At 47.0% G+C, this 13464-nt stretch overlaps 1 protein-coding gene across 7 annotated transcripts in view; it reads left to right on the top strand.

Moving 5' to 3' along the window:
- COL8A2 (collagen type VIII alpha 2 chain) overlaps window positions 1-9279 on the top strand; it is a 188584-nt gene extending 179305 nt beyond the window's left edge. For all 7 annotated transcript variants that reach the window (XM_075909155.1, XM_075909156.1, XM_075909158.1 and 4 more), the window contains one exon: window positions 4335-9279. In XM_075909155.1, the coding sequence (XP_075765270.1) occupies window positions 4335-6256 (1922 nt within the window). In that variant the 3' untranslated portion in view covers window positions 6257-9279. The remainder of the gene's footprint in view (window positions 1-4334) is intronic.
- Window positions 9280-13464: the final 4185 nt, after the last annotated feature.

Here is a 13464-nt window from a genome sequence, read left to right as displayed (position 1 = left end):
GGCTGTAATGTCCCAGTTTCTCTGCGCTAACGTCCCCGGTTTGGTTTTCCTGTCTGCTTTTTTGGCTGCCCACAAGCTGGCAACCCACGTCTGGCTTTTTCTTTTGGTGAGTTTTTTTTTTCCCCCTGCCCCCTCCTTCATGGGCTCAGCTGCGTCTCCATGTTCTGATTCCAGGCGAAATGACCTAGAAAACTAATTCTTTACAAACCATAGCATCCAGAGCAAGCAGAAAAGAAAAAAAAACACATATTGAAATCATTTTCCTGGGAAGATATTTTCCAGAAATCTGCTTAAGCACACAGTTTAAATCTTTCTTTTTTTTTTCTCGGCTGCAGAAATCCAGTGGCCGTGTCTCCATAGACAAGCATTTCCTTAATCAAGATAACCATGTGACCTCTGTTACAGCAGAGGATGTGGGCAAGTCTTTGATATGCAGATAAGTTCAGGAAAGCCTAAGCTCTGAAAATGTTTCCATTAACAAAAGGAAAACAACCACATTTCCAGACTTGCTTGAAATGACCAGCGCTAATTTTTGTGCTTAAAGGAAAAGCCCCCTTTGATACTTAGCTGGGACCTGGTCGGCTGCCTTTATTATTTTTACCGCCTGGGCCTTAAGTCTCATGTAATCTTTCCCCACTGACAGAGCAAAATCTCCTAGTGTTTGGCAGATCATCCAGCCCCACGATTTCCTTGCTTTCAGCTCAGAGCGCTGACTCCCCAGCCTCTGAGCGATGGACCTAGCTCTGTTCCCAAAACCGAGTGGCTGCATCTAGACTGGCAAGTTTTTCCACAAAAGCAGCTGCTTTGGCGACAGAGGCATGTAGTCTAGACGTACCCTTACATTAGATCGTCAGTGTTCTTGCGCAAATTCAAGCGGCCAGTGTAGACAGCTGGCAAATTTTTCCGCAAGAGGCATGTAGACTAGGCTACCAGACATAGGAAAATGAAGCGGTGATTTAAATAATCGCCGCTTCATTTAAATTTACATGGCTGCCGCGCTGAGCCGACAAACAGCTGATCAGCTGTTTGTTGGCTCAGCGCGATAGTCTGGACGCGCGGGTGTCGACATCAAAGGCATTTGTCGACCACCCAGGTATACCTCCTGGGATGAGGTGTACCTGGGTGGTCGACAAATACCTTTGATGTTGACACCCGCGCGTCCAGACTATCGCGCTGAGCCGACAAACAGCTGGTCAGCTGTTTGTCGGCTCAGCGCAGCAGCCATGTAAATTTAAATGAAGCGGCGATTATTTAAATCGCCGCTTCATTTTCCTATGTCTGGTAGCCTAATCTACATGCCTCTGGCGACAGAGGCATGTAGTCTAGACGTACCCTAAGATTGACAGTGTTCTTGTGCAAATAGTTTTTAGCTGTCTACACTCCCGAGCGGGAGCAGCATAGTATTTGCACAAGAACACTGTCAATCTTAGGGTACGTCTAGACTACATGCCTCTATTCTTCTACAAAGGAATTTCACTAACCAATTACAGAAAGAGACTGCAGAACCGGAATTCATCTATAGATTTGACACTATTCAAGCCCAGGGTAACAAAGACATCGGTGCATTACAAAGCCAATTTCTCCTGCCTTTAACATCCACATTGCCACATCAAAAGCTATGTGTGGGCTACATCCAGCCCACATTTAAGTAGCCTCATTAACAGGTACTTCTTCTTATATATATATCTTGTTTCTGTTATTTCCCCTCCAATTCATCTGATGAGGTGGGTTTTACCCAAGAAAGCTCATGATTCTATATATTTTGATTAGTCTCTATGGTGCCACAAGACTATTCATTATCTTTGTGCCTCAGTTGTTCATTTGTTGATGGGCCTAAATTATTCTCCTTCCTTTGTGACAATTGTATATAGAATCATAGAACCATAGAGCTGGAAGAGACCTCAGGAGGTCATCAAGTCCAGCCCCCTGCTCTAGGCAGGACCAACCCCAACTAATATGTTTTGAGTGTATGCTGTTTTTGTGCATGGACTTGCTTGCTGTTTGGATAGTGTCGAGCACAGTTTTGGCTGGAGTTCTAGGGGCTACCATACTATCAATAGTAATAATAATAAAAAAGTATGACATAGCATTAACCAAACACTGATCTTTACAGGGAACCCTTATGAGCAGCTTTGCATTGTTACCAAATTCACAGATGCTGCAATCTGAGCCCTTGGGCAGCCACCCAAGCAAGAGTCAAATGCCACCTGAGTAGCAGAGTGCCCACAGCCAGCCGCATGTGTTTCTATGGGTGGTGCACATCCCCACATGCCGCAAAGAATAGAAAAAAAATTATTCTGCACATGCAAGGAAAAAATGACAGGGAGCATTGATAGTTACTCTTTGTAAATGACTGTGTTGCTCATGGAAGATGCCAGAATGATAACTCCCAATGCTGCTAGAAGCATCGGTGGAAGCACGGGGCCCCTGAGACTAGTAAAAATGCCCAAGCATTAGCTCACAGACCTCAGTGGTGGCAGGGCTAATTGTAGTAGCTAAGCAGCCATATTGTTTGGTATATCTTTTAAACAGAGAGCAGAGTGATGCATCAGTGATGCCACCATTTTTAGGCTCAGTAAAAGCTACAGAGTCATGCTTTCCCTTTTGATTTACCAAGAGCGCAGGGAGTCTGAATTGTTCATCTCAATTCCGTTATCCCTTTCCCTCCTCCCTTGTTGTTGGCTGCGCAGATTGGACTTACTCCCCATTAGGCTACATCTAGACTGCATTTCTCTCTCGAAAGAGGAATGCAAATGAAGGAAATTGAAAAGGCAAATGAAGCGTGGATTTACAAATCCCGCACTTCATTTGCATAATCATGTTCAAGCACTTTTTCAGAAAAGGGGTTTTTGGGAAAAAAATGCAGTCTAAATGGGATTCTTTTGGGGGAAAAGAACCTTTTTCGAACGAACCTTTAAACCTCATTTTTTCAGGAGTAAGGGTTCGTTCGAAAAAGGGTGGTTTTTTTCGAAAGAACCCAACCTAGACTGCGGGTTGTTGGCTTTTTGTGAAAAACCCTTTATTGAAAAAGCACTCGGCCGTGATTATGCAAATGAAGCGTGAGATTTGTAAATCCACGCTTCATTTGCATTTTCGATTGCCTTCATTTGCATTCCTCTTTCGAGAGAGGAATGCAGTCTAGACATAGCCTTACTGTTCAAGTACCAGGCAGAATCATATTGGCTACTGTTAAAGCAGCCATTAAAGATCATGTGTCTGAACAGGCTTTTTTTACATTTCTACAACTCCCCCGCCCCCTCCCACCCACCCAGTTGCTAAAGGGCAAGCGCGTTTGGGAGCCCAGGTTATTATTCTGTCTTGTCTTTTGGGGCCACTGAGTCATTTATGGCTCCCCTAATGAGGACTTTGAGGGTATGGCTACACTACAGAGGGTTTTTTTTGGAAAAATGGCCGTTTTTCTGAAAAAAACTTATATCCACACTGCAATTGAATTCTTCCAAAAGAAAATCGAAAGAACAGAAGGGTTTTTCCGACAGTAGTAATCCTCATTCTACAAGGAAGAAGCCTTTTTCCAAAAGAGCTCTTTCGGGAAAAGGCATGTGTGGACGGGGAAGAGGGAGTTCTTTCAAAAGAAGAGGGAAGAGGAAAAAGCACAGGTGCCCTGGTGGCCACTCCGTCCATAGTAATCACAGCAGAAATGCGAGATAGCGTCCATGCTGAATGGACGCTATCTTTTGAAAAAGCAGATTGCTTTTTTGATGCACTTTGGCAGTGTGGACGCTCTCTCTCGAAATAAGTTTTTCCAGAAGATCTGCCAGAAAAGCTTCTTCCGAAAGAAGCCTGCAGTCTAGACGTGGCCTCGGAGATCTTTTGAGCTACTGGTGTTTTCTTTGGATTGTTGCAAATGGCCCCTAGGAGGGGGTAGACGGGTTGGGAACATGACTTGCTAACTCCTGATTGATAAGAAAATGAGGGGCCACTGAAGTTCTTCTGTTTGTATTAAAGCAAAAGGGCCTCCAGCCCCGCCAGGGGTGGGTAACTTACTTATAATGAATGAAACCCCATCCCCAGGTGTTCAGAACATCTTCTGTCTGAGCCTCTCAAAGTGCTTCCCAAATGCTGATTTCCACAGCGCTAGCCCCATTAAACAGGGCAATATGGCTCTGTGCCTCCAAGGCCCTGAGGAGCCTGTTGAAACCCCGGGTGAGTTAGCATCCTAAAACCTTTGGCGGCTCAGGGGATGTGACACTCAGCACTAGCCACAGTGATTTCTCTATTCCTCATGCCGAGTCTCTGTGTCTCCTGGTAGTGAGTGGGCACGAGACTTCTCCTCGCTTCCCCAGTAAGGGTGTGGTGTCTCTTGCTCTTAACAGACATGTCACCGCTCCTGCCGATGGATCTCAAAGGAGAGCCAGGACCCCCAGGAAAGCCAGGCCCAAGAGGACCTCCAGGCCCCCCTGGATATCCAGGAAAACCAGGCACTGGGAAACCCGGACTTCATGGCCAGCCAGGCCCTGCTGGACCCCCAGGATTTTCTGGTATTGGCAAACCAGGGATCCCAGGGCTTCCAGGAAAGGCAGGTATGAAAGGGATGCCCGGCCCCAAAGGTGAGCCCGGCCTGAGAGGCGAGCAAGGCCAGCGAGGGTTACCTGGCCCGCCAGGCTTGCCTGGGCCAGCAGGCATCTCAGTCAACGGGAAACCAGGCACGCAGGGTGCTCCAGGCCTACCAGGATTTAGGGGTGAGCCTGGGCCAAAAGGGGAGTCAGGGCCTCGTGGGGAGCGTGGCTTAAAGGGTGAAAATGGGGTTGGGAAGCCAGGTTTTCCAGGCCCCAGAGGAAATGGAGGCCCCCCCGGCCCTGCTGGGCCTCCAGGGCCAAACGGCATTGGGAAACCAGGCCTTGATGGCTTGACAGGTGCTCCAGGAGGGAAAGGCGACTTGGGTCCACCTGGCGTCCCTGGGATCAATGGGGAACCGGGGCCAATGGGGCCGCGGGGCCCGCCGGGCATTGATGGGATAGGCATCCCGGGGGTGGGAGGGCTGCCTGGGATGCAAGGCCCTGTGGGGCCAAAAGGAGAACCTGGTATCCGGGGCCTTCCCGGGTTACCTGGGCCCGCAGGCTATGGGAAACCAGGCTTGCCAGGCTTAAAAGGCGATCGTGGGCAACCAGGGATGCCAGGAGTCATTGGCGACAAAGGGGAACCAGGCATAGATGGGGAAGCAGGTGAGCAGGGCCCGCAGGGGGTCATTGGGCCCCCTGGGGTGCCAGGCTCCATGGGCTTGCCAGGAAAACACGGGCTGCCAGGCCTCAAAGGGGAGGTTGGGCTGCCTGGGCCCCCTGGAATACCAGGGATGCGCGGAGACCAAGGGCCCAACGGGTTTGCTGGGAAACCAGGGGTGCCTGGCGAGAGAGGTTTGCCTGGGTCACAGGGACCCCCTGGGCCCCTGGGCCCAAAAGGAGAATCAGGGTTCTCAGGGCTCCCCGGGGTGCCCGGCTTAACAGGTAGTGTGGGACCAAAGGGAGACGGGGGGATTCCAGGCCAGCCAGGCCTCCGGGGCCCCTCTGGGATTCCAGGCCTACAAGGCCCTTCCGGGCCCATGGGGCCACAAGGCTTACCAGGGCTGAAGGGGGAACCTGGCCTTCCCGGCCTGCCCGGTGAGGGGAAGGTAGGAGAGCCTGGCCTGATGGGACCCATTGGCCCACCTGGAATACCAGGGACACCTGGATTAAACGGGCCCCCAGGACTACCAGGGCCGCCTGGCCCCCCTGGGGCACCAGGGGCGTTCGACGAGACGGGCATTGCTGGGCTGCACCTGCCGGACGGAGGCGTGGAAGGAGCGGTGCTGGGGAATGGCAAGCCTGGGAAGCCACAGTACGGCAGAGGGGAGCTCTCTGCCCGGCTAGCACCTGCTTTCACGGCCATCCTGACCTCCCCCTTCCCAGCCTCTGGCATGCCCGTCAAATTCGACAGGACTTTGTACAACGGGCACAACAGCTACAATCCAGCCACTGGGATATTCACCTGCCCCATCTCCGGCATCTATTACTTTGCCTACCACGTGCATGTCAAAGGGACTAATGTGTGGGTGGCGCTTTATAAGAACAACGTGCCTGCCACCTACACCTACGACGAGTACAAAAAAGGCTACCTGGACCAAGCCTCAGGCAGCGCAGTGCTTGAACTGAAAGAGAATGACCAAGTCTGGGTCCAAATGCCCTCGGACCAAGCCAATGGGCTGTATTCCACAGAATACATCCACTCTTCCTTCTCCGGCTTCCTGCTTTGCCCCACATAACAGCTGTTGGGGAGGTTTCCTTTTTACCCACTTTAGCCATAAACTGTCTTGTGTTTTTTTTAATAATTTTTTTAAAAAATAAAATAAATACAAAAAAGAAAAATCACTGGGAAGAACGCGCAAGTCATTGGCGCAGGACCTCGCTTCACACTGTTTGCTCAAAGAGTCAAGAGGATGCGTGGAGAGGAGCTTTTGTTGTTTCTTTGGGGGGGAACCAAGTGCATTTGGAACAACTTTTACCTTGGTGACTGCACATCAAACGCAGAAACTAGCTCGGGGTGGCAAGGATCTAGCTATGCAACTAAATTGTTCTTTCACTCAGAGGAGGAAAGCTGAAGAATCTAGACCCTTTTTGGTTGGTGATCGAGTGTACTTGTTCCCGCTGTTAGCGCTTTCAAATTAAAAAAAAGCCATGTTGCGTGGGCACTAGCCAGTCCAGGGATCCTACGCATTCACCCCAAATCTCTAGGAGTAGAGCTTCCTGGTAAATAAACAAATCCCCTTTCCAATCATTTCCCCCACGTTTCAAGCTTGGTTTAGACTGTGCTTTTCATCAGTTTCTTGCATTCAATCATGGTGGGTGGATTTAGTTATCCAAAGGGGAACACTTTGCAGAAGCACCTTTTTAAGTAAATATTTAGGAAAAAAATCTTTAGGACTAATGTGCATCATTATTAGCCTGGAAGTAGGATAGGTGCCAGATATACTCCAAATCCAGTCAGGGAATTAGGGACCTGTGTGATGAACAATACTTCTTGACCTTTCATTAATTCATGCATTGGCAAGTTATAGGGCTAGTGCTATCATGAGGGTTTCTGTAGCCCAGAGACTTGAGGCTTATGAATGTTTTATTTCCTGACAATCCACAGATGGCGTTACAAGCAAGGCTTAGGTTGCTACTAGCTGATTTAATGGAAGGTTTAGCAGTGCTTTCGGTAAGGTGCCATTTATGGACATCTTACTTTTAATGTCCGCCTGTCAGGATGTGTAAACTTTTTCTCCTTCCACTTTAGGAACCTTTTAATTAAAAAACCAACATGCATTCATTCTAACTTGCCATGCATTCATTCTCCAGCGGTGCTATTATCAACTAAGTGTTATTTACAAGTGTAGTGCCATTACTATTTCTTTAAAGGGCACCGTTCTGCACGCAAGTTTCTGTGACGTAGGGAAAAAACCATTTTGCACACGTCCTGTTGTTACCACTTTGCCTCAATAATGCTTGAAATGGCATTGATTTGACTATGAATTTAGTTACAAAGTGTATTTACAGTTTTTGGTATTACAGCTCTTGGCCACACGGCGCCACTCACCTTGTTGAACGCTGTTGCTTTGCATCTTGCCATAAGGTAAAATGGTTAGAGACCATTGCATTTAAAAGTTACTAAAGTGATTCTTCTCATCCTGGGTAGATAGAATGCTGTTGAAGTTAAGTCACATAACATACAGAATTCTGTTCTGCAAAGATGTGTGCCTAAGAAAATAGCTGAAATTCATAGTCAATAGCTCAGTGTTCATTACTCTCAAATGTCCATGACGCTTGTAATATGGCCAAAGGAGAGAAAGAATGTGACAATATTATTTTCAAGATTTATTGTAGACACACGTATTTAAACATAGATTTTGTTTCTTGAACTACACTCTGTGGGTCTTGGCATCTAGGGCTTCCATTTATAAAAGCACACCTCTCCCTGAATTACAAAATAAGAAACACAAAAAGAAGGAAGTTATAAACAAAAACAAAGGGGTGGGGAGACCCAATTCCAGAAAGATTCTGCCTGAAATGTTAAACTATGGAATTTGTTTTTTTTTCCTCTATTTGGATTTACAAGAGTAAGTTGTGAAGCGATGGAACTTTTAACGAAGCCGAATATGGCTTGGGATTTTGAACTCTGTCAGAAATGTTGAATGGCTCTGAGGTTCTTCTGCCTTCAGGAATTAAAGGCCCAGATTCTATTGGCAATCAGTTATTTGCTTCCCACTTGAAATAGGAGCTATAAAGACCTAAAATTAGACGAGGAGGAACTCAATTGCGCTCTTCAAATCCACACTTGAAAGGACAGTGGGAGCATGGGACTTGTCTCTCCTTGGTTTAAATGTATTTTCCTGCGGAGAACTACAATGAACTGGAGTTGATAATACAGCATACCCCTTCATTTCAGAGCAAAGATGTCTCTCTACTTTTACCACATAACACAGCCAGAGGCAGAGATAGTAACTTGCATACGCTGCCTGCAATAGACCGGGTAAGGAATTTCCCCTCCAAGGTGGAAGTTTAAGCCTGTTACTCATCAAAGCAACTTATTTATACTGTGTTCTAACCTATGTTCTGTCCTGGGTTTGTTTTTAATTCAAGCCTCTGGTTCCAGCTGGCAAAAACAGGGGCAGAAATGCACATTATAACCAAACTCAAATCTTAACTCAGTTTTGTAGAAAATATCACTTGCCAATTTTCACTTTCCCTTCATGTGCAGAGGAGAAATCATAATCAACCTTCTGACGCGCTATAACCCGTTACATTGACACGGTATGAATGACAACAATATTACACACGCAGTGAGGCTAGGAAAACAATGCACAGGGTGAAGGAGGGAAGGTGTTCCAAAAACCAGATATTGTGAGGAAGATTTTTGTTGACGTATTTAGTATGTAATGTTGCCAGCAGAGAGGTTTATTTTCTGTCGTGTGTGAGCACTTGGGATTTTGGGATCAGTCACACACAGCAAAAAATGGTTGGGGTGGATGAACTTTGTCAATTTTTAACTATGAAAACTACATTACAGTGTGCATTTTTATATACAAATTCTTATCTTTTTTAAAGTTTACCTCTAGTATCTTCTTTTCTAACCTAGTATATAGAGGATTTTAGTTTTGTAAATACCTATTACATGCACTGTCTGTCATAGTAAAATTGGTTTAAAATGCACTCGGATTGTGATCAGAAACTGGCCTCTTCAGAAATAAAACTACAGTACTTGATTGTATTGACACAACATCAATAAAACTTATTGTATAAAAGTTCATCCCAGCTGTGCCTTTGTCCTACTACAATTGATTTGTATTTCAGAAGCATCTATACACAGTAAGAAATACCCCCTGCTCCAAGAGCTTACAGACAAAGAAAAGATTAAGATACCCACTGTACTTAAGAGGAAAGGAGGCATAGAAAGAGTTGGAGACTCATCCAGTCTATGTCGAGCTCATATATGAACCCACATCTGTAGCACCCTGCACCTAAAGACTGGCTAGCTTGGTCAGTAGCGCATCAGGCTTTTCATCTGAGGCAGCAAGGTTCAAGTCCCTGGTCAGACAAGGCAGCCTCCCTATCAAGGATGATCAATACAGGGGAGCGGATTGATGACCTCTTGAGGTTCTTTCCAGTTCTATTATGGCCAGATGTCTTAGAATACTCCAAGTTCCTAGTAGCTTGCCTGGCCTACGAACTCACCTTTGTAATATGCATAGCCTTAAGACACTGTGGAACTAGCATACGCCAAGCCCTGAGGAGGATCAGCTTTTGTTTAAAGCTTGTCAACCCGCCTCCCCCCCCCCCCAGGTGCCCATTCAATTCAGAATGAACTTGAGAGAGTGGTAAGAGGAGATAGCATCTCTTCCGCTCCCTGATCTACATTTCACAGAGGAAAATTATTCCACGCTACTACTACAGCACTGCACAGTCCAAAAGTCCCTTAAAGGAAGCAGATGAAATTTGGGGCCTTCCAAATATTGTATTATTTTTTCCCTCTTCTATCTGCCAATTATCCAGCACAGGAGTGAGTGCTGGAGTTTCCTTTCCTGAAAAAAATGGAGTTGTGCTAGAAATTAAAAGTGAACCCATCATTCCCATACTACTTCCCAAGGAAGAGCGGCTCCCAAACCTTCTACGATGAGGAAGGAGGCAAGCGTTTTAAGTGACAATGCAGAGTTTATATTCAAGCTTCCAAAATCTAGGAAGAGTACCAGACTGTGCTAGTGGGTATGTCCTCTCTTGCCCCCACAACAAATTCCAATCTGTACAACACTGACTATGCTACTTATTTCCCTTCTCCCACCTGAAGAGAAGCCAGCGAAAATACAGTTCAGTTCTTAAGGCTTTAAGCACCATTGATTCCAATATGTTTGGGGAGGGCAATGTTTGAAGTGATAATTTAAAAAACTAGTCAATTTTTAAAAAACCACTAAAAGTAGTTCTAGATGCCACTCTGGCTCTGTCGTCCCCGTCTCCCCCCCCCCCACCCCAACAACCACCATCACACACTGCTATTTTCTTGTGCTTTCATAACATTTCCCTATTTTAAAAAATATTCTTCCCTCCACAGACAAGCGACTGGCTGACTATACCAGAGACATGCTGAAGCTGACTATCAGGCCCCACACCCCCTAGGGACAGCCCCCTTACCCTCTTTACCATGCCGCTCACGCCATTCCCTGTTTGTAAACAAAAGTAGCCTTTGTAAGAACCGTTTTTACAGCAGGTTTCCAGAATTAAACTTACTACGCATGAAGCAGGAGATCCGGCCCCTCACAAGATGCCACTAATTGGCCTGGAAAGGTTTTCATCCTGCTTTCCTGAGAAACATTTTTAGGAAACCACAACAACGCAGTTTCAGGCTGAGTCTTGAAGAAGGGCAATGGGAAGGGAGAGGAATAGCCTCAAGCTTTTCCTATGATTCCCTTTGTTATTTAGCCTGGCAAATGCCTGGCTGCCACCAAAGATGTAAGTGGAGGGTAAAACAATAAACCGAATGACATTACAATGAAGTCTAAAGATGACATACGAGTGCTGTTATGGGCTAGTAAAAAGCGTCACCACATTACAGCACTTAGGACTATTTTTGCACCAGGTGCAGCTTCCCCAGCCAGTGCTGCGTGGGTTATTGGCTGAAATCAGCCTTGTGAAGGGAGATGGAAGCAGGGCTAATTTCAGGAGCTGGCAAAACAGAATCAGGATCACTCCCAAATCCCGTACGGTGGTGGCTTCAGCACACAACCCTTTACCCACACCGGGGAAAAGTTAAACAGCCTTTGGAGTAACAAGCAGTGCTAAAATTCAAAGCTGTCAGCAATACGTGAGGCCTAGTGTGCACCAGCCGCTGCCGCCGCCCGTCTTCAGAGACACAAATAACTTGCAGGCAGCTGTCCCGTCTATGACTCTACTCTTCTCGTCCTGGTGGAGTACCAGCATCGACAGGAGAATCGATTCAGGCACGATAAATCGACAGCTGCTGGATTGATCGCTGTAGGGTCAATCCAGGGCGCATTGGAGACAAGCCCATAGCAAAGAAAGCCAAGGAGAAGGGAAAGATCCTTCTGCTTCTGCCCACAGAGCCAACGGTTTCATGCAGTTTCCTAGTGTCACAGGTGGAGCAGGGATGGCAAATTACAATTACAGGTGACACACACAAGGTACTTTCCAGGCCACTTATACCACAGCTTGGGAATGCAGAGGACATTTGATACGGAGGAAGCCTCAAAAGCTCCAATAAAACGTGGGGAGCCCAGAGGGGTAGGTGACGGGGAAGTAATGTTTTCTGTTAAGATTTGTTCCTCTTGGTTTCTGAGGACAGGACAAGGAGTAATGGGCTTAAAGTGCAGCAGGGGAGGTTTAGATTGGACATTAGGAAAAAATTCCTAACTGTCAGGGTGGTCAAATATTGGAATAAATTGCCAAGGGAGGTGGTGGAATCTCCCTCTCTGGAGATATTTAAGAACAGGTTAGATAGACATCTGTCAGGGATGGTGTAGGTGGAGCTTGGTCCTGCCTTGAGGGCGGGGGGCTGGACTCGATGACCTCTTGAGGTCCCTTCCAGTCCTATGATTCTATGATCAGTGGGGGAGTCCCCAGCTGATCCCGGGCTCCATGGGGGGCTGCTGCTTTGAAACTCTGTGGGCAGCATAGGGCCGGAGAGAAACTGCTCCACTGGTCCTGTGCTCCCCGTAGCGTTTTTGCCTTTGGAGTGAAACACTTCAGAGGTGGAGGCGCCCTGTCAACTAATCGAGTAGTCGATGCATCAACTAGTCGATTAGTCAGTGATCTCGAGCTCCATGTGGTGCTGCTGCTTTGAAACGCCGTGGGAAGCCCAGCGTCAGACTCCATGTGGCGTTTCAAAGCAGCAGCTCCACACGGGGCCCAGGCTCAGTGGAGGAGTCCCCAGCTGATCCTGGGCTCCATGCAGCGCTGCCTGTGCTGCTTTGAAATGCCGCGTACAGCCTGGAAACACCCCAGCTGGTCTCAGGCTGCGCGCAAAGTTTCAAAGCGGCAGCGCCGTGTGGATCCCAGGGTCTGGCCCCAGGCTCCACGTAGCGCTGCCGCTTTTGAAGTACCCCCTCCTCTAGTCCCCTGCCTTGTTGCCTCTTTCTGATAGAGGCAGCAAGGGGGAAGTGACTAGTTGATTCGACTATGCAATAAAAGCATTTGCTTATCCGATAGCTGACTAGTCGGTCACATCCCTAACTGTGACCATATGACCCCTGCAGCCTCAAGCTCCTGGCCCAGGCTCAGCCCAGAGCCCCCAAATAGCCTGCACTCCCAGCCTGGTGAAAGTGAGAGGAGGTGGGAAAAAGATAGTGACGGAGAAATGGCGTGAGCAAGGCAGAGTAGGCCCTGGGTTGATCTTCACTTCAGAAAGTGATCTTGTGCGTAAAAAGGTTGGAAAGCACTGCTCAAAGTGACCCTCAGTGATTTGATTACTTAAGAAAAACAGCTCCTGCATGTTTTACAGAGCACGTGTCAATCCCGACTTAAGAGAAACTAGACTTTCTAAACAGAGAATGCGGGCAAGCTCCACAACGTCTTTCCATTCACAAGAAAAACAAGATCAGTTTAATAGAAAATGTGGTTTTAAATATCAGCTCTTGCAGAACGTCTTGGAATTATAGAAGACACGATGTTGTACTTCTCAGATCTGCAGCACGGCCTATAAATATAGTGGGCCTAGAATTCCACATATTTATAGGACAAGCAGCCCCTACGTACAGATGGAAAATCCATTAAAGCTTCACACAATAAACCGGTACTCTAGGGAAGTAAAGTACAGGAAAGGTGAGGAATCACCCTATTACAACCAGATTGTTCACGTGTACACTTGATCTTAAACACACAACACCGGTTTGCTGACATCAGCAGGAAATAATATTGGGAATGTGTTCAGTTCCTAGTTTTGAGAAAACATTACTTTGGAACATAGGGATTTCTACCCATTTCCACG

The sequence above is a fragment of the Pelodiscus sinensis genome, chromosome 25 (genome assembly GCF_049634645.1).
Source record: "Pelodiscus sinensis isolate JC-2024 chromosome 25, ASM4963464v1, whole genome shotgun sequence".
Lineage (NCBI taxonomy): Eukaryota > Metazoa > Chordata > Testudines > Trionychidae > Pelodiscus > Pelodiscus sinensis.
The sequence above is the reverse complement of the archived record's forward strand: the minus strand, read 5'-3'. Positions and strand labels throughout refer to the sequence as shown.